The 22,298-nt window shown below is 41.8% G+C and overlaps 1 protein-coding gene across 1 annotated transcript in view; it reads right to left on the bottom strand.

The window, feature by feature from the left end:
- The window catches only part of PEPD (peptidase D), a 221,878-nt gene that overhangs the window by 52,450 nt on the left and 147,130 nt on the right, over positions 1-22,298 (bottom strand). Inside the window, exon 11 of the mRNA XM_006016614.2 lies at positions 19,436-19,513. Coding sequence (XP_006016676.1) covers positions 19,436-19,513 — 78 coding nt within the window. The remainder of the gene's footprint in view (positions 1-19,435; positions 19,514-22,298) is intronic.

Genomic DNA, 22,298 nt, shown 5'->3' on the forward strand with positions numbered 1-22,298 from the left:
TTTGTGGCTTATTCCCTATTTTATTACACCATTAAATTGAATGAACATGTGGCCAGGTTACTACTTAAGATGTGATTAACCAGTTAATTACTGAAGTATAACATCAGTGAGGGGCCTAATAAATGATAACAATATAATTTAATATATTTTTAGCCACTTAAACTCTTACAAAACTTTATAGATCTCCTTCCTCAAAAAGTTAAAAACATTTGAGTACTTACATAGTCACGTTCTAAAGTCTAAGGTTAATCTTCACTTTGTTTGTGGAAACAAGGCTGCCCTGATGCAGCTTAATTACAGTTACAAGATATTCCATAATTTCCCCCACAGACTAAAAGGTTCAATTAAAGGCACTTATGATTTAAATACAGAATATAATCAAAGTAACCAAAAACATAAGGCTAGCTGTTTTTAATATTACTGGTTTTCCTAAGCCTATTAAAAAGTCACAGCCAGCATAAAATACTAATAAAGAAGTTTGGATTTTGATAATGATAGGGTTACTCTGGGACTGATTAATGGAACCTCACGAGGTAAAAGGTACACTGGGATAAAAGGTAAATATCAGGTAATACAATTTGCATAGGTTGGATGACCTCTTATAAGTGGAATGTCTTCCAGAGACTAGGTATTCTTAGGGCAAGAAGATCATCCACACTAGATAGTTCCGTGAAAACATATTCACAGTAAATTATACATCTGGGAATTACTTCTGCTTTTATGGGGGACAGATGGTATTTATCCATCAGTTAATGCTGAATGGCCAGGGGGCCTCCTGAGCCATGGGAAACAATCTGAAATATCATCTCTGTTGTAGGAAATTAACCTAAGTCTGAAAAGATCCTGGTTTTATAACTTCTTTTGCCAGGTTAAATAAATGGCCAAATATATTTCTTCCAGGTATAAATGCATTTGTGAATTACAGTTCTTCTCTAAAGCCACTGAAAAGCGATTCTAGAAACAAGCTCCTCAAATTAATTTCACCTACTATTACTCAAATTCAACATTAGGTGCCAACGGAGAAAATAGGAGGCATATTTTTAAGGCACATCCACAAGTTTGTATATAGCTGCACATATGATAAATGCAAGTACCAGGATCGTGTGTAATTGACTACTTACTAATATTTATACAGTTACCAAGTATAACTGCATAAAACATTTTATGTACAAGTGTATGCCTACGATATTTAGCCCTACAAGGGATCCTAAGATCTACAGTCCACTCTATAAAGATCATTTCATGTACAGTAACATACCAAAAATCCCTAAAAGCTGAATTTTCACTCAAGAGAAATATCCACTGCACAATTCTATAAATGATACACTTTGCTTATTAAACAAATGAGTTATGCCAAATGAACATTTTTCTGCTTCTTTTCAATAAGTCTAAATAGTCAAAAAAGGATCAATGGGTCAGACAACAGTTATCACATGCAAAGCTTCCAATTTTTCTTCCTTTAAAACAAAAATAGGTTTGCTTGTACCTGGTTTACATCTGTCCAGGCAAATGTGGCTAAGGTTGCCCATGATGGTTAAGGGCTTGCAGGCCAAGCCCTATGAGGAGAGACTAGGGCACCTGACCTCTTCAGCCTCCGCAAGAGAAGGTTGAGAGGCGACCTTGTGGCTGCCTATAAGTTCATCATGGGGGCACAGAAGGGAATTGGTGAGGCTTTACTTACCAAGGCGCCCCTGGGGGTTACAAGAAATAATGGCCATAAGCTAGCAGAGAGCAGATTTAGACTGGACATTAGGAAGAACTTCTTCACAGTTAGAGTGGCCAGGGTCTGGAAGGCTCCCAAGGGAGGTGGTGCGCTCCCTTACGCGGGGGTCATCTAAGCCCAGCCCTCTTTCCTGCCTATGCAGGGGGTCGGACTCGATGATCTATTGAGGTCCCTTCCGACCCTAACATCTATGAATCTATGATCACCACCAAACACACATTTAGTACGAGTCTTCAATGGGCAGTTCAGTCAGAAAAGTGATTGTTACTCATTAGAATAGGCAAAGAGGTTTGTGGGTGACATCTTTTACTGGACCAGCTGCATGGTTGGGGTAAAGTTAGACATCTTTTCGAAAGCAAGGCAGTCTTCATCAGGTCCGCCATGTCTTGCATTCACAAGTTTGTCCGGCTTTATCCCAACGATGCAGCTGGTCCAATAAAAGAAATCACCAACAAAAATTCTTGCCTCTTGCATAATCCCTGGACAATCATAGCTACATCACTCCAACAGTACCAAACTACCGAGTAGAGTATGCATGATTGAGTGCCTGGTTGATTAACTGATTTGACTGAAATCTTTGCCTGCTGAGGTTCCTCTGAAGAAATTACAGCTAACCTTGCTTGGCATGACACTTTAGAAAGGATAAGCAATGAACACCCTACCTGACCTTCTCTGGGGTGAAATCATGCGGTATGCAATGGTAGCTCATGGTCACTGGGTTCAAGTTCCAATGTTGGTTTTGCCTTCTTACTATTCCCTATTAGTTTTTGGCCAGATGGTTTTTAAATTATTCCTTTCAGAAATAATAAGCAATAGAAGCCAAATACAAGACTTTTGGGAAGCAAGGACAAAGTCACCAACTTACACAAACTCCACTGTTTAATTTTCAGAACTCCCCATGCTGGTGCTAGTTCTCTATTCATGTACTTTATAATCTCCCTGCCCTCACACATTGCAAAATAATGTCAACATTATTAACTAAATCTGGACAATGCAAAGTATGAGAAAAATCAGATAACCTTTCAGGTGCTTTACTGACAGACTGAATTGGTATGTATCAGCAATATAATGTTAGCCAATAAGGTCAAACAGAAGGTAGACTACCTTCTACATCTGTTTTACCAGTAACCTTCAAAAATCATTAAGAACATTTCACTTTTCATTGACAAAAAATCCTGACATCACAATTTAAAATTAATTTGAACATGAACAGTAAGTCCAAAAGCAGCATGCAAATGGATTGTGTCAAACTCTGCAAGAATGACATGTAGGAAGGAACTAACAGATCTTCTCTTCTATGAAATCTTTCAGTCATTCAGTAGAAGTTTAGAAGGTCCTAGGCACAACTGAGAAGCACTAATCTAAGCTCTCCACATTCTATGTAGGTACATATTCTGTTCAGGGGAAAAAACATTCAAAGAACATCTTAGTAAGTCCTGTTGTCTTTGAAGGGAATTTTGGGCCCTATGTCATTTATATGACGGAAAATTATCTTCGTTACTTACTATGGAATTAACAATGACTACTTGGTTCATTAGGCTCAGTGAACTGAAAAGATGAACAAAGACATAGCCCTTACGACTTTCTCAGCATACTTTTACAAGGGTACATTCAGAATTATATTTTTGCTTTCAGATCCCGACAAAATATGCAGTGGTTTGATACTGCACTTATATTGATTCTGAATCTTTGATTCTGAGGACTGCAGAGCACTTGGCATTAGTTTATATATGTAAGCTATAAAATGTAAATGGCCAGCATTCTTTTATCTACACAGACTGCCAGAGATATTTATTGAATGAAAGCAACATCTTCTTCTAAACAAATGTGTTAGGTTTATAGGCGCTCTGACATTTTGATTGTAAAAATCATTTTAATCTGCCATGCAATGAAGCCAGCTGTGGCAGAAATGGGATATTATAAAGTGAAGCAATGTCATCTTTAGTTGAAGTATCATAACAATTCTTATGATTTGTTAACAACCAAACACAAGCCAGCAACTGACCTATCCATGAGATGAGGTCTCCTAGGCTTCTGTCTAAAAAGGTTAGGTCAAATTTTACTTCAAAGAGTTACTGCAGAAAAACAATCACCTTACTGAGAAACCGACTTTATTTGAGTTGGATGGCCTCAAGTTCCATGCAAGAACAAATTATTGTTGTTTACTGTAGTGTTAAAACTAAAGAGCCAACACAGCTACAAAGCGCAGATGGATTTTATTCTAGTTAAACATCAATTAAACCTTGTTCGGACCCACTGAAGACCATGCACTGCTTGGACAAAATCTTACCCAGACTGTAATTGGTGAGAAAGCACAGGCTAGAAACATAAGTTGCTACCCACACCCCGGGATGGCTGGGTTTGCAGGAATGGCCCTTGTTGTACAACTGTATGGTCAGAGTACTGCTGCACTTCAGCAATCTACACCTGGTTAAAACAAAACCTCAGGGACCATTAATAGTTAATACAATTTAGAGCAGAGATATTGTCGCACAAGAGGACAAACTGACTTCAGGCTGGTCTTAGGACTGGTGACATAATGGCTTCTCTCTCCTTGTACAAAATGCAGCTCATTCACAGTTGAGGATTGTGCAAACTATTACAGTAACAGTTCTAGTTATAACAGTTATACCAACCGAACCACTGGCTTTATTGCCTGAATGTTTTCAAGTGAAAGCAACATCAAGAATTAAAGAACTGGTTATCAGTCCATCCACCAATTAGCACCTACCCCGCCTGTTTTCTTAGATACATTAAAACTAAACAGTGGTGTTTGGAAGAAAGGTATGTAAAACAGTCCCTAAAAGAATATGAGGTGGAGTTGCAGTATGACTGCCATAAGCTAGAGAATACAGAGTTAAATGTGACATACTCTATTTCATTCAGTAGAATCCTGAGTGGCTGGAAAATATTGATAAAGAAGTAACACTAGTAAGATAACATCCCAAACCACAAAAAAGAATTAAAGTAGCCGAGGGTAAAGTCCCACATAGCTCGATAAGGTTTTCCGGGCCAGACGCTCCACTTTGACCAGCGTCTGCTTAGTGAAGCAGAGAACACAAGCTGCCAAAGAGCCAGGATACCGAAGAAGAGAAGATTGTATGTGACCCCAATGGGGAAGGTTCAGGAGAGCACAGAAATGGTAGGTGGTAACCAGCTTCCCCAGCCATGCAGCTCCTAACTGTGCGACTGAAACTTTAGTTCTGTGAAAGGAATGGAGAAAGTGTGGTTTCGTGGAGCAGGAGCAGCATCGCTTGTGGGTTGTGGAGAGAGGTGTCAAAAGCAGCAGGTACCAAGGCAATCTCTTAAAGTTCCCCCTATTTCCAATATGGCTACAGAATACAGAAGTTCCTCCTTTCTTCCACAACTATTTGAATAAAATACAAGTTTTGGAAATTCAGTTTCATTTCATGAAGCGTGAATTCAAAGCCCCACTCTGGTCACCACTTCAGAGTGTTGGAAGCTAAGAATAATGTCACTAGTCGCTGCTTTACTCTGGTCATTCTTTTTCACACCTAACATGTGAAAGTTTGTACTTGGTACAGTATTTACCTGGCTTTGAATGTTTCTCTGTTATAGACCTATCAGAAAATAAAAGCTTGTGATTTAAAAAAAATAAAAACCAATATTAAAATGAAATAACTCTCCTGTTTACCATGTCTGGTAGAGCTGCAGTGGTCACATGCTGCAGGTCCTAACTTTGCAGCCACCTTGGTAAGCTTACTGCACCCAACTTCTGGTGTGGAGCCCAGGCATCTTGCACAGCTGAAGCTTTGTAGGGTAATAGGGCAGCTCTACAGACAACATGCCGTGGGGTGGGAGTTACTGCTGGTGTCTCTAGTTGCTGGTGACAGAGTGTGGCCACGGTAGTGGCATGAGAAGCTGCAGGAGGCGGAGTGCCAGTGTTCTCTCTTGCACCTGACTGCACTAAGGCTGAATTCCTGACATTTCTAACTCTCCATTTTGAAATGGCAAACTCCTGAGCTCCACTGCTGTGACTGACCGACTGGCATAGCATGAGCATGTCCAGCAGCAGCAGATAGAAAAGCAAGAGACCAAGAAGAAACCTGGCTGTCTCTCCATCAAACTGAGGTATCACCCCATTGATTCTGATCCAATGATAACACTAGAAAATTACTGTACAAAGTGAAAGATTCACTGACTGCTCTGAAACACCCGCTTTGCATTTAACTCATAGTAGGCACCTATACAAGGAATCTATTTCCAGATATACTGCACACTCCCAGTTCCTTCTAAGTTGCATACATTCAGTACCATGTTTATTCAGTACAATAGGTCAGCCTGTTTTCTTTAGTGCTAAAGTCTAAATTTGGGGTGTCTAACTTTCAGCATTTAAGTTTGCACATTTTGGCCTGTGTGTCTACGTGGGCTGTGCAACTACTGGTGATCGCAGAAGTGGGTGAAACGGCAGACCTTTGATTATTGATTTTTACTGTAAATACTATCAAACCCTCATAAATATGCAGAAGGTCAGTACTTCCAACTTGTGCCATGGGTAGAAGTGAGCCAGTGTCAGACTACTCATAAAGCAATACTTCATTTTTGACACGTCTCATGATTGTTCTTGGCTTTGAAACAGGCAATCCCAGAGTTACTTAATTCTGTCAGCTTCCAAATAAATCTGTTAAGCAGAAACTACTATATACTACATATACATATATGCTGCAAGATGACAAATCAAGTTACCAGTCTTTCTGCAGATGGGGCTAAATGAGCAAGCCAAGCATGTACTAATCAATGCAGTAGTCAGTAATTTAGAACAATAGGGCTGAACATTCATGAGCCAAAAGTGCTATCTGGCCAGCCAGAGGAGAGTGCATTGTTGCCTATTGGGAAACAGAGACTAATCTTCATGGCAGCACCTCAAGATAAAAATATCTGCCTGCAACTGAATACCACTGAAAATGGGCAATGTTTCTTTCAGAGAGCCATTTAACCCTAGCCCAAAGTGTGGGGCAGGGTGGAAGACTGCAGCTTTACAAACTGCACTTGGGCTGCAGGTGATGGGCGATTCTGTCAGCCATGATAGGACTCCCAACCCTGCCCTGTGTAGCGATTGGTATTTGGGGTAGGATGTGCAAGGGAAAAGCTAGAGACTCTATGCACCTTCCCTCTGAATTGTGTACCTGATTAACTGCCAGGCAAAATCTGCACCTAGATTTATACTCTGCCATATCTGTGCGCTTCAAAACTACTGTTGGTTAAAATTTCTGACACCAAACTAGGAAACACAGTAAGCAGTGAGCTATTTCAAAGAATATTTTGCACATAATTTGAACACATTTGTATTAATCAAGAGGAACATTTATTTTTTTGAGCATTTAAAATATTTTAAAATAATTGTTTTATTTAGTAGGATGAGGCCTCAGACACCTTCCCAATAGCATCAGGTCTCTACTATGTGTGCAACTCTTTTCTTACTTAGAGTAAAAATAAATATGAAAGATTCTATAAAAATGCAGGAAAAAAATAATTAAACAAGGGAAAAGAACTAAACAAATTAACCTGATATGGCTAGAAGACAATTACATTAAAACAGGAAAAGTAAAAAAAAAAAAAAAAAGTTTCATTTAAAAAAAAACACAAACTTTTTATAGTAAAAGCACATTATTACTAGCGACCTTTGGTTTGGGTAGAATATGTGTACATTATAAGCAGTATTCAAATGCAGAAGGTGGATTATCCAGTATGAACAGAAAACTAGTTAAATCAAAGAAGGAAATAAATTCAATAGTTACGTGAAATAGTTTTTTTTTTAAATGTATATACAAATTGAGATGTTGTGGATTGATAAAATTAACGTAGTCCAGATGCTCTAATGAAAAACAACTCAACAATTTTAATAAAAAATGTAAACTTGTATTGCAGATTACATTAAACGATTTCAAGGAAAGAATTTTTAAAGAAACATAGCCTGCGCTTCTGTAAGCAAACTTATTTCTTCATATTACCTTCCAAAACACAACAGCAACTAGTAACAAAAATAGTTTCAAAAAGGTTAACAGTCCATCATATTTACTTATTTATTCAATAAATAAGCTTTTATACAAACTTCGAAATTCATAAAAGTGCACAAGGCCAAGTATACTTTGTTTGACTATATAATATTAGTAATCTTTTATCTCTGAAATTTTCAAGTTTGGGGATTTTACAGTTATCTTAAACTATTTTTAGACTATATACTTTGGTCTTTTAAAATAAACTCCATTAATGTCAAATAATGAAAGTTTTGGGGCAAAGTTATCTGATACAAAAGGATTGGTAGGATCTCACTTTCTAATACAACATTGCCCCCATCTGGACAAAATGATTTTGGTTTATAATGTGTGGCATTCATGTTGTAGCACTAAAAATACAAAGCAATACCACTTCTGAAAGAAGCTTTGAAAAACTAATGGCAATGTAACTTTACCTACCTCTTTAATATATCCATTTTTAAAGTTTATCTTTCTCCATTGGGATGAAAACCTGACAAGATACTCCCGCTGTTTTCCTTAAGCAAATGACAGTAGCTCAATCCTCCAAACAATATAGATGTGTTTTATCTTCACTTTCACTGACAGGGGAAGGATGGGTGTCTGTCTGTTCACAAATTGTAATACATTTATTTTGTGTAATTTTTAAAATAATCTGATGCACTATAAATTCAGTACATATGGGGTGCATCTAGACAAGCGTGCATGTACAGTCTGTGGCACTGCAAGCCACATATGCCACACATGCAGGTGCTCACTGCATTGCAAATTTGCAGCACAGCAGAGGGGTTTTTTTTGATACCAGGAGATCCTGGTGTCAAAAATCCCAGTCCTGAAAGAAGTGGGGTGGGACATATGGTGGCAGTGTGCACTACCCACAACCAGAGCCAGGTCAGCCAGAGTTACACTGGCTGCCAGCCAGGCTCTGTGCACCCAGATTGCCACTGTAGCTCCAGGAGTCCCCCAGGATCCCAGGTAAGGCTGCTGGGGCCAGCCTTGGTGCTGGGCCCAGCCTCTCCTACCCCACCCAGAGCATTTTTCCCTGCACCAACCCCATGTGCAGAGGCATGAGCCAAGGCAAAAAGCAGAGGCACAAATTTGTGCCACTGCTTTTTTCCCCCCACAGAAACAACATGCCCCTGCTCATGGGAATGCGGCTATTTAGGCAAAAATATTCTGGTATTGTTTTAATATTAGGAGCCTATAGTGTATCTTCTTATGTCTAAAAAGAATGTATGCCTAATTTACAAAGTTAACTGTACTCTGTTTAGAAGGATTCAGCTGGTATAAGCAAAAATGCATCAATTTTCATGATCTAATTTTTGCTATATTATTCAAGGTGTCTTAATATGGTCCCATATGTTTTACCAGGCATTTACAGAGATCCATTTAATTACATGAAGTGCAATGTTTCCTTTATTCATTCTACTCATCCTGCCAATTCTCTTATTTTACTGGCAAGCTCTATAGCAGAACTTTAAAAGTCATTAGTAAAAACCATAATTTCTGGATTGACAGTTGATGGAAATATTAGTGGGTAAATTAAGACAGGCATTTTTAAACAAAAAGCTATGAAAAACAAAAACACCAGAAATAAAGGGGGAAATGCAATTAAATTTAGAAAGGTATAAATGAAAGCTTTATTATGTATAAACATAGACAGATCCAGGACTTTAAAAAAGGGGAGTGTGGGAATAACTACCAGCACTTCAAGGGTGGCTGCACCCATACGTCTGAAGCCTCCCCTCCCCACCACATACTGGGAGAGGCAGGCCCTGCTGTGATAGCAGCAGCCGGGGACTGGTAGCAAGTAAGAATTTCCTCTCCCTGCTCAACAGCATGTCCCTTTGCCTACCCACCACTGCCAATGTCCCTAGCTGATCCAGGAACAGGGGGAGCTCCAGAGCCTGCTCTATTTCCACCTCTGGACCGTCCCGCTACCCAACGATTCCTGCTCCACTCTGGTTGGGGCTGCATAGAAGCTGCATGAGAAGCCAGGTTTGGGTAGGGACAGGGGCAGTGGTGGCAGCGGTAAGCAGGTTTTGCCTCCCTGAGTTTGCTCCTGGGTAGGCTGGGAACCAGGTAGGGAGGATGAACCTGCCTACTGCCTCTGTTGTCAAGGAGGGTAAGGTAGGGGATATGTTGCTGAGCACGGAGGGAAAGGAAGGGGGCAGAATTCTTGGCTGCTGCTTCCACGGTGTCATGTGAAACGGGGGTACTACCACACCACTGCACCCCTGCATAAAAGCATATTTATATGCAAAACACATGTGGAGTCTGGAGGCTTCACTTTGGTTCTGGTTGCAAAATGCTGCTAACACCAGCAAGGTAGAATCTGTCTGCATGCATCATCTATGGCAAGATTTTCTTCTAGAAGACAAACTGTTTTGGTGCCTTCTGATGCCAATAGTTTTCTGATGCTTTAAAAATAGTTTTCTGATGCTTTAAAAGTAAAACATTAATAAAACCATCATGAACAGAATGTTCCTGCTGTATATTCAGATTTAAATTAGCACAATAATTTCTTTTCTGCAGCACAAGATTGCTTTCCACACTGCTCCTATCTTCTACTACAATTTGACTAAATGAATAATTAGTATTAGGTTATATAAAGATGGCATATTTAAAATGTCTAAATAGATAGATAAATTATGCCAAGGATGTGTTTTCATGCTGGGATACTTAGGATAAAAACTGTTATTTGAGTTTATAGCATTAATAAAACTTCTGTATTTAGTGCTTAAATGCTGAAATCTAAATGCTATAAAGCCTTGATTATTTTACTGACATCAGTAAAAGGGCATGGAAGTAGCTGCTTAATGACGGCAATGAAGTGGTGTGACAGGACAGCAGCCTTCTTCATGAAAGATATTATAGCTCTTTCTAATACTTTCATTAAAATCAGTGAGCTGAACATTGAACACATTAAAAATGGTCAAATAAAAGGAAAAAATATCACCAGAAACTCCAACATTCCCCCATTTAAACTTTTAAAGTTAATTTTATTATTATAAATAATATATAGCCCTGGAGAGAATACAAGGTTAACATTTTCTCTCTCAGGTCTGCTGCACTTCATAAGTGGTTGATGCTGCACTCTCATTATTTATGATTTCACCTGAGTCCGCCTAATGAATTACACCCTTGGATTTACTCCAGGGCTGGCAAGCACCTTCTATATAACCCTCTTCAGTCATCTGTTTTGCAGTCAGAGCCTAGTCCCGGAGACCTCAAGCATACAAAACTCCAGCCAGCTTCCCTAGGAGTTAGCGTTCAGAAGGTATCCGCACGATTCCATTCATCAAAACACATGAAGCTAGACGGGGGAGTTGCAAATGTCTCTGGAGTCAAAAGCTAGAAAGATCATCGTGTTAATATTGTGAGCTATGGAATAGATTAAAAATGTTAAAAATATCAAACACTTGAAGCAGAATATATTATTTTTAGTATTCTATAAAGCAATCCTAAAAACGTTATCAAATGCTTAAGGCTAAAAATACCTAGCTTCCTAAATGCTGAAGTTGTGCTACGGCACATTTATCAACAGCAAATAAAAAGGACCTGCAGCTTAAACTGCAGACAGAGAACAGTGTCAAGAAACAACAGCTACATTCTCTTGGGTGGCACTGGGAGCAGGGAGGGGTTGAGGTATATTTTCTATATGCATGAAAAATGTGGACAAGCATTGGCATCACACTGTATATTAGAATTATAGGATCATTTTCCTATTTATCAAATGTGGCAGGAACCTAGCAGATCAATTTTTAAAAATCCCCAATGGATTCATAATAAAGCCTTTAGCAACTTGACAATAGCCGCAATCAACAAGAGCATGTTTTACTAAATACTATGCAACTAATTGAATGTGATGAACTGATTCTTTTGGATATTTCAAGTGAAAATGTGAAAGTTCACTCTTACAGTTTTAGATTCAAAAGGTTTGTTAAGCTCATGATGCCATCTGTGACTGTTGCCAGGCTACAGAGTCACATGGACAGGTGCCTATCCACATCATAGGGTGCAATGGAGAGAGAGAAAGGAAGAATGGAAAGCATGGGAGCACGGCATGGGAAATGAATATCTTGCTTGTTCTCAAATGGCAAAACAGGAGTCAGACTCTATCCTGTCCCATTGTTGCATGTTAAAGGGAATGTCCATATTGGCTAGGGACAGACATTCAAAAAGCCGGAGCCTAAATTGATTCAATCTTTACATTTAGTCTAACCTGCCTACACTGAACCAATTTGCAAGTGAATAAACATTCATGAAATGCAGGCATGTGCCTGCAGTGGCTCAGGCCGGGTGCCTGGGTGCGTTAGAGCGCACCCTCGGCTGCAGGGAAGTTGTGCTGGGGACCATGGCCATCCTAGCAGTAGCTCGAAGTGAACTAGCTGGGGGGGGAGTTTAGTTCCCCCCTCTGTCCCACTGGCATGGACATGAACAGGGGTCTGCCAGGCACTGTGGGACGGGTGCAGATAAATGACAGCTGGCATGGCCTCTGAGGCAGGGAGGGGGTTATTCTCCCCTGTACCCTGCCACACAGCTGGGGTCTGCCTGCCCTGGCTGCTGCAGGTCCCGCTCACTCCCTGCGCAGAGCAAGTGGCAGGATAAGCCCCCTCCTGCCCCCTCTGTCAGATGCCAGAGGGAACGGGAAATAACCCCTCTTTGCCCCCTCGTCTAAGGGGCCCAGCCAGCCAGCCTCCAGCTGGTCCCCCAACCCTGCCGCTGGAGCAGCTAAGGTGCAGGGCCCTGACGCGGCAGCAGCCCTGGTCTTGGTGTTCAGGGAGTGCAAGCTTCTTCCTGGTGGGGGGGAGGGGGGGGCCGCACCGCAAACCGGGGGTCAGAGCTGCCACAAACTGCATGGGGCGGGCAGCAGCACTGGGGCTCGGAGGGCACCATAGTTCCCCAAATCCCTCTAGCACCACTGCCATGTGCCCCATACAGTCTGCAGCAGATCTCCCCACCTGCAGCGTGGCCCCCCTGCTGGTAAAAAGCTCACGCTCTAGGGCACCATGACAAGGGCAGCAGCCCCCATCAGGGCCACTCTCTTCTCATCACTCCGGGGCGGTGCCAGAGGCCAGCCAGCATGGCCCCCTTAGGTGGGGGGCAGGGAAGGGGGTTATTCCCCCCTCTGCCCCTGGGGCACCACAGCGGGATCTGCTAGCCCCAACTGCCACCACTCACTCCCTGCAGGGAGGGAGCAGCAGAATAAGCCCCCTCCACCAGACACTGGAGGGAGGGGAGGATAACCCACCCTCCCTGGCCCCCAACTAAGGAGGCCATGCTGGCCAGCCTCTGGCCCAACCCTCACTGCAGCAAGGGGGAAGTGACCCTGATGGGGGCTGCAGCCCCTGTCATGGTGTCCTGGAGTGTGAGCCTCTTCCTGGAAGGGGGAGGGGAGACGCACTGCGGGTGGGGGCACACTGCAGGTGGGGGGAGCTGCCGTGGGCTGCACGGGGCGAGCGCTAGGGAGGCTTGGAGGTCAGTTCCCCTCTGAGCCCTGCACACCACCTGCTCAGCAGTCTGCAGCACCTCTGACCCCCGTTCACGGGCCCTCCGCCAGGAGGAGGCTTGCACTCCCCAGACACCAAAATAGGGGCTGCTACCTCACCAGGGTCCAGTGGCAGGGTCAGGGGCCCAACCAGAGGCTGACTGGCATGGCCCCTTAGGTGAGGGGGCAGGGAGGGAGGTTACTCCCCCCCTCCCTCTGCTGTCTGGTGTAGGGGGCAGGAAGGGGCTTATTCTGCCACTCCGTCCCTGCAGGGAGCAAGTGGTGGTGGTTGCGGCTATCAGATCCTGCTCTGGTCCCCTGGGGGCAGAGGGGGGAAATAACCCCCTTCCCTGACCCCTGCCTAAGGGTCAGGGGCCCAGCCAGAGGCCAGCCAGCATGGCTCCTTAGGCAAGGGGGCAGGGAGGGGGGTTACTCCCCCCTCCCTCCAGGGTCTGGTGTAGGGGGCATGAGGGGGCTTATCCCACCGCTTGCCCCAAGCAGGGAGTGAATGGCAGCTGTGGCAGATGGATCCCACTGCGGTCCCCTGGGGGCAGTCGGGATAGAAGGGAAAATAACCTCCCTCCCTGCGTCAGGGACCGTGCCGGTTGGCCTCTGGCCATGCCCTACCACTACAGCAGCAGGCGGGGAGCACCAGGCAGACCCCAGCTTGGGTCTGTGCTGGTGGGACAGGGAGGGGAGAATTATACCCCCTCCCTGGCCAGTTCACTCCAAGCTACCTGGCTAGCTACTGACACATCCCTGCTGCTGGAGACATGCAGGTCTGTGCTAGTGGAATGGGGGAAGGGAGGGGGGGGAGAGAGAGAGAGCGGGTGAAGGGCAGGGGATAGAGCAATAAACCTCTTCCCTGATCCAGTCTGGGGCCAGCCTCTGGCCAGGCCACTGCCCCGACTGTCCCTGCCCCAGCTAGGGAGCAGAGGGGCATGACCAGCCCTGCTCCACTGGAACAGAGAGCACAGCTTAGCCCAAAGAGCATTCTGGGGGACTCTGGTTTAACTTCAACCAGGAAGGGGTCTGAGACAGAAGTTGCATAAACCAGTTTGAGTTCAATCAGTTAAGTCTGATTCAACCAGGTTTATCTCAAACTGGTTTTGGTCATTTTGAAACAGGTTTATGTGCACTGAACTTAAGTTCTGTTACAGGTTTAAACCAGTTTCTGATCACTTAAACTGGTTTATGTGTAACGTCTGTCCCTAGCCATCAGGTCGCAGTATACTAGGCTCCCAGTAAGCAGAACATTTGGGGCCCAATGGATCTCTTCCTCACTATACTAGGTGCCACCACTGCCTTCCAAAAGTTGCTTCTTCCTTCACTCTAAACTTTCTATTTTTCCCCTCCCTCTTGCATCGTAGCCTTTTTTGCCAGTTGCCCCCTTTCCCCAAAACTGCCCAGTGTCCCAGGCTACAACATCAGTAAGACAAGAAAAAAAACATGCACAGGAGGATCAACATTCAGCAATTTGGGATTATTTGATGGAAAACACTAGCTTGTGAAAATGGAAATGTTTCACAGGAACACTTAGTGAAAAAGGTTTCTCTGCTGCGGGGTTGAATTTCTCATCAAAACTAGAGTGAGAGGAGAAAGGAAGAGAGGAGAGAAGGAGATTCACTTGAGAAGGGTCTTGAACCAGAGTTTCCCATATCCTTGGGGAGTATCCCAATTACTGTTTCATAGAGTCAATCTCTTTCTTTCCTTCCTTCCCTGGTCTAATGAATATTAAATTTAACTATTCATACAAAGTGTGTGCATGTGTAGGGAGGGATGGGGGAGAACCAAGAGAAGAGAGAAACTCACTCTAGAATATCCTGACTCCCTTGCTATTGGCTCTTTACACTGAATGTGGGAAGTTCTAGTCACTGGTGTGAATACTAAATTTGAATATGGGTCTCCTACACCTAAGGTGAGCACCCTGACCATCTGGGTTACAGGCTATTCTTAGGTGGGCTTGTTTTTTGCAAAAAACTTCAGAAGGTCTTGGGTTTATCTGGAATAGAGCAGGAAAAAATTGTGAAATTTACAGAATCGAAGAAGAGCTTTTGCCTAGCTCCAAGCCAGCTGCAAGTCCTTTTTGTACAATCATCTCTCTCAATCCTCCTTGCTCATGCCTTCCCTTTTTTACTTTCAAAATCATTACCCCAGCCTACCTACAAGCATAGCAGATATTTTATGACAAAGTAAATGCTGCAATATCCTGGCATAATGTAAAAAATTTTAGCCTTCAACTCAATTTCTATTCATGCTGCTGTGGGTTGAAGATGATTCAAGAAAATCAGTTTTTGTAGCTTAACTTGACTTTGTGTTATCACAGTGGATTGCATTTGTAATATATTGATTTGATAACATTTTGGGTATAAATATATATTTTAAAGTAAATTTTAAATGAAAAAGTACTGTAAGTATGATAGTGATTTGTGTGTAAAGTCAGCCTATTGGTTTGCTTGCATGACCTTTGTGACTCTATGAATAATATATGCTTGCTTTATGAAAATAGCTATTTCTGGCAGGCCATATTGATTTACTTGTTCACCATGTGGATGTTAATTTAAAATATATGAACATGTATATGGAATGCTGGTTTGCCGTAATAGTGATATTTACAGCTAATGTAATGTGCTGGTTTATAAATGAATGTATCAATCTATAAAGTATATAGATGTCTCTAAAAAATACAATACATTGATTGTATGTATGACTTCATATACTTTATGCAAACCTGCTACTGTGCTAATTTTATAAATCAGGAGAATCCAAAGAAGTAACACTGCAAACAGTTCTGGTTTCCCTCTAGAAAAGTCACACAACAAAACTTAATTTGTGTTTCCTTATGGTGCATCTGAATATATGTAAAAAGCATTAATCATGAACTGCATTTAAGAAAGAACGCATGTGCTTAGTTGTTATGCAGAACCCAAAGAATGGGTCCTCCAAATCAGGTTTTTCAGGATTCAGATGCTTCACTGACTTGCATGTTTACTTTAGTACTGTTTAGTATGTAATAAGATTGAACAGCTCATTTTTGTAACTTACACACAACTACAGTAATCAAATGATTTTTAAAAGGAAAAATCTACTGAAGAATATTTCATGCAAATCTTGCTTTTCTTTCCAAAGCGTACTTCAGATCTTGTAAGATTAATTTAACAAGCTATACACCAGTACCCATACACTGGCATTCCCACTTCTCTCCAACTAACAAGGAAGATGCCCTATCTTCCCCCTAAGCTCAAGTGTTATTTTGTAGGGCTTCCCAAACTTTTCCAACAGGGGGCTCCCAGTAGCCAATAAAAAAAATCTATGGGAGTCAGTCAATACAATTTAAAGCAATATTAGAGTAAAAATATTACACTCTTTGTATGTTTGAGGATTTTCACACTTGGAGTATGCACCATTTTCTATCTACCAGTCTACAAAAAAGGCCCATGACTGAAGCAGAACTATTGGTAAAAGTATTGCTCAGTGTTGTTTAACTCCTAAGGAAATAATTATTCCAAAATGAAAACTTACAAATTTGCAACAGCACACAGCAAGGCTCCCTGTGGCTATAAGAAGCTGTACTGTGATGAAGTAGGATAGCTTAAGAGTTTTTAAAGTGCTTCCTACAAAACTGCCCAATGGCCCTTGGGATGCATGCACATGTTTAAAAAATGATTTTTGTAGAGCTCTGTTAAACCGTCTCTGACAGCCTCCTGTTAGTGAGGATCTTCCACATCAAAACAACAGATTATACAGGGCACTACAGACTGACAACCTCTAGTCACAAAAGAAATATAAGAAGCATCAGGGAAGATCTCTATGAGAATTACTGACCTACCCATTACTCAAACCTCATTTACATATTGATTATGAAACATGATTAAGGTTGGATTTAGCTAACATGCATGAGCTACGGAGGCCTAAACTGGAAACTCCTCTTAATGAAGATGCAGAATAACACTTTGGTTAGGAGCATGAGTAACTGGCCAGTCTTCTCTTTAGGTGAGAACACAACCAGTTAACACTGAGCTTACAATGTTACACTGCAGCCAGCCTAAGGAAAAGGGAGTTTCAGTGAGGATTAGCTAACATGCATTAGCTACACCCAATCTAAACTTGAACAAATTTACTTCATAGCGAAGCAGCATTCACTCTCAGAAGGTAATTCAAACTGCAGACCAATCTTCGTGTCTCTGCTGAGACTGTTCCAACAGATCGCTAATTGTGGCAACTATAGCATGGGGTCATATTTTCCAAAGGGACCCCAGTCTTTTGGAATTATATTAAATTGATGGGTTTGTAAATCACTTAACTTCAGAAGATCCAGCGAATTCACCTGAATCTCAGGTCCACTGAAGAGAATGAAAATCTCTCTCTGGGTTTCAATGGACTTCAGACCAGCCTTTAGGAAGGTATTTTAGAAGTTCACCAAGCAGCCACAGAAGATGTGCAAGGGTCATAAACCAGGAGGCTCTGACTTAGAAATCTCAATGATATTTGCCCTGCTCTTTTAAAAATACTTTTAGCTGAATTATAAATGTAGGATGTGATAAAACATTTGGGAACTCTTCAGTAGCTGTTCTATGATTCTGTAAGGGCTGTACACTGTCATTTGGACAACACTGATATAATGGATTAGCTACTACAATATCATACTCGTATATCTTCCTTAATCCTATTAGCCCCTAAGACATGATAAACTTCTTGTATTATGCCATACCCTCTAATATGAGATGATGACAAACCAGAACTATGGAACAGCAATAAATTTTATGAATAGTATTAAATGGCTTTCATGCCAGACAAGGACAATACACAATATCATTTTTTTGTCTAATGCATGTTTAAATTTTTATATCCTGTTCATGAAGAAATTACCTACCTTGTTCATTCTGCTGCATCTGCAGAAGTGCCCACAATATTAGCCAAAGAGGCATATTTTTCATCTGAGACTCAATTCTCTTCTATAATAAATTTGTAGCTTATTTTTGGTAATATTAATTTGTTTTCCTTAACACCTTTGCAAACAACTGCAAAACTATACACCTGCACAACTTTTGCATATGCTGTAGGGAGCTATCTAATAGATGTTCCTCATGTAAGGCTCATATCTAACTCACTCAGAACTAATTATAGGTAAACTTCTCCTTGAGAATGTAATCCCTTGTCCTAGTTATGTACAGTGTAAAAGATATCTTTGTTAAAATCATGTACACACATCTTTTGTATTTTATAAAATTGCACCTTCTGATTTGCATCATTTACTAAGTGATTTTATTTGCACTGTGTATCTACAGAGCTGTCATTAAAGCAATGTCAGAATACTATTAGGTGTCCAAACATGATATACAAGATAAACCCAGAAATTTCACATAGGAATTCAGAGTGTTGAATTCTGCCCTGCTGTGGTCCTTCTGAGTTTCTTTGCAACAGGAGAACTGCTTTATTATGTTTCTCTAGTCAAAAAACCCGAGTGAAATCAAAGAGATGGTATTCTGAGTGGTGCCTGGAGTCTAAAAAGTTTGAGAACCACTGCATTAATGTATGTGAAAACTGGATACATTTGGGGAGCTGTGAAATTCTACAAGTGATTTCAACATGGCAATAAGCATAGTCTGAGAAGACATTTTAGAGAGGTTTTTACAAAGACTCCTTGAATCACTGAAGTGAGAATGGATTTACACCAGGGGTGACTTTGGCCTCCTAAAGAATTTTCACAAACATAACTCTAAATAAAATTCACCATCAGACTGGTACGACTGGATGCACAGCAGCAATTTCAGAAATCTAGGGTATGTTTCAATATGATTTAATGCTTAAATTCACCACAATGAAGTACAGCTATCAGCCTGAACTAACCTGCAGATCCAAAACCTCAGCCTCGAGATTCAGAATACAAACTAAGATCTAAATTTTGCAGATTGGCCTTTATCTCTGAAATGCTCCCAACCAAAACCCTAGACCTAATTATCTCTGAACAAGGTGTCTGAATACCGGATCTCCCCCATGCCTCCTCCCTCTCATGCCAAATCCCAGAACTTCTGGAGAAATAAAGAGCACCACACATAAGCAAAAACAGCTCATGTTTGACCTCCCACAGCTATAGACCAAAAATGTGAGCCTTAACCCTCACATGGCCATCTCTTTACTACTCAAACTAAAGAGATGTATACAATGCTGTAGGTGATCCTTATCGTTTCTTTGCTGCTAAAATAAACCCAATGCTTTACTTACCACAAATCACCATCTCCAATAGTCTTATCATTCGGAGCTCCAGCATGTCCATAGTGTAAAACAGATGAGTTTTCTCCACTGATATTAAAAACAAAGCACAATAGAATTAACAAACAGCCAAAATAAACATGAAGGGAGAGAAACGCAAGATACAGTTTCCTTTAAATATCATTAGAGTAATGAAATTTTAAGTACGTTGTGATCTACCTAAACTAATACAGAACTGGCCTTAGAAGCAGAACCCCAACTGTATACCTTGTGTCGCCCTCAGCTGAACTTAGCACATATGAAAATCGGAATAATCAGGGGCAAAATATGGCCTGGCAAATGACTGATCTGGCCCACCAATTGATTGCATCTGGCCCATGGCTGCCCCCGTGGTACTCCACATGGGGCTAAGCCCTACCTGCTCCCACCTGGGCAGGCCCACACCACACTCCTGCCCTCACCCACTAGACAGCACTGCCCTGGCCTCAGCCACAAGCACAGTTTCCTGGTGGGGCTGCTGCTGCTCAGATACTTCTCAGCTCTCATTGCCTTCAGCAGCTTCTCCTCCTGCTGTTCTGGGCAGCAGGTGATGTTGGGAAGCCATAGGGACACATGCCAGGAAGCAGATGCCCAGCTAGGCTGGGTGGGCAGGGGAGGGAGGGATGAGGGGTGCAAAGTTGCATCTTGGCAGCTCCTGGCCCAGTTTATAGGGCTCCAGCTCCAGGCTGCCTTCCATGCACTCTGCCCACCTGGTAAAATGAACAGCCACCTGCAGGCAGCAGAGTGGATGGTAAGTGATCGGGAGTTGGAGCTGAAGCCTCATGTGCTGTAACAGGAGCTGCCCAGCTGCAGTTTCCCCCTGCCTGGCTGGACTTCTGCTGCCTGGCACGCAGCAGAATATGGCTTCCCCACATTACCTGTTGCCTGGACTGGTGCAACAGGGGCAGGAGGAGGAAAGGCCAAGTACTACTCAGGTGGCTGCAACAGCATGTGACCAGGAAGCTGCGTGTACTGGCTAGGATGGTTCTGTCTGGCACGTGTGGATTGAGGTGCCCCAGGCAGACATGGAGCAGGGCTCAGGTCCCATGAGAAGCACCACAGGGGCAGCCATGGGCCAGATGGGAGGAGGGGGGCAACTGCACCTGTACTACCTGGGCGAGCTCTTCTCTGCCCCCACTGCTGGCTGGCTCCTGGGACTCGGTGTGTGGGCAGCCCCCCCTCCTCCCTGACATCCACACACACCACCTGCCCCCCCTGAACCCCTCCCACAATATGCAAGAGTAAGGCTTTATTTTGAGCTATTACCCAATTGCCTATATACACTACTCAAAAAAAAATAAATCAGGACAAAATTATTTTTTTAAATAAAATTTAAATGTGTTGTAGCAGTTGTTTGATTTTCAGTATATGATTTTTTTTAACCTATAATTTGTTAAAATCATATCTTCTGAGAGATTGTGCATGTGTGGCTTTCAACAACTCACCAAAACTCATTAAGTGGCCCTCCAGCTGAAATAACTGCCCACCCCTGATCTAGGCTGTATTGCATAATAAGCTTTTTGCAGTAGAAAGAATGTAATATAGCTTACACTACAGTTCTAGGTATGTTATGGTGATAACACAGTAGCCATTTTTCATCCTGGGCCCATTTATTTCCTCACAGAATTTCTTTAATTTTTAAATACATCTCCCTGCTCAAGGTTAAATGTTACATAGACATAAAACTAAGCATCTCTGCTTGGGTAAGGTTTGGCATATTTAATGACTTCCAAGGAGCTACTGGGCCTGGAAAAATGTAGATGTCCAAGTGAGGGGCTCCAGCTCACCTTCAGCATGGTTATGTATGAGCCTTAGTAGAACGAATACATTCCATGCTGTTACGGGAATATTTTCACAGTAGTAATACAGGGCATAACTGTCATTTTTTCAAAACTTTTTGTAAAATAAAAAGAAAGTCATCCTCCAACTGTGAGCAAACATTTTTATTCTGAAAACCAGACTAAATAAACTGCTGAATCACAAGGAGGCACAGAAGTCTCCAGAGGAGTGCTGCCCCTCGTTCCACTCTCCTGAAAACTTCATGATCCATGCAGTGACTTATTTTTGGTTTTAGTGCATTGTCTTGTGTGTTACTATTCCTTTAAGTCCATCAAACATCAAGTTAAATGATAGCTAGAGCTCTCCAGGTCCACTGAATTTCATTTTGCCTATTCTCCTCAGATAGGTGCTCTACCTTTTACTTCAAGTAGGCAAAAAATTATTCCATACCCAAAAATACACATCAGACCAGATATATGGTAGCATTTGTCTGACCTCTCACATTCAGCTGCCAATCTGTGTCTAACCTTTTAACAAAACCTTTCTGGTTACACTGTTCAAATAGGTTTTTCTTAATGGCAGCACGATAGCTTAACAGTATGGGTGACATTCATCTTAGGCTTAATTCCAGTGACTTCTATGGGGTAACATGAGTGGTAAATATGTTCCTTTGACATACTTCTGAAACCAGATTTTTAGAGCTATATGCTCACAATTAGAAAAAATGAAAATACACATATATTATTACTAAATGCACATAGTTGTTACATTTGCAAGTTGTGACCAATCAGGCATCTAACTGCTCATTTGCACAAGAAAGTATTATAACTACATATGGAAAATCATAGTATTTGCTTTCCAAGATCTCTGTACGTGCAGTCTAAATCTCTTGTTGCTTCAAAGTAATAATTTTTCCTTCCTAAGGATTTTCACGTAAACACCTCCTGCAATAAGACAGTGAAATAAGACACCAGAGAGCTGCAAGATCGATTTATAGGAGAGGGAATTATGTACATAAAATAACATATATTTTGTGCATATAAACGTACATTAAGGT

The sequence above is a fragment of the Alligator sinensis genome, unplaced genomic scaffold (genome assembly GCF_000455745.1).
Source record: "Alligator sinensis unplaced genomic scaffold, ASM45574v1 scaffold170_1, whole genome shotgun sequence".
Classification (NCBI taxonomy): Eukaryota; Metazoa; Chordata; order Crocodylia; family Alligatoridae; genus Alligator; species Alligator sinensis.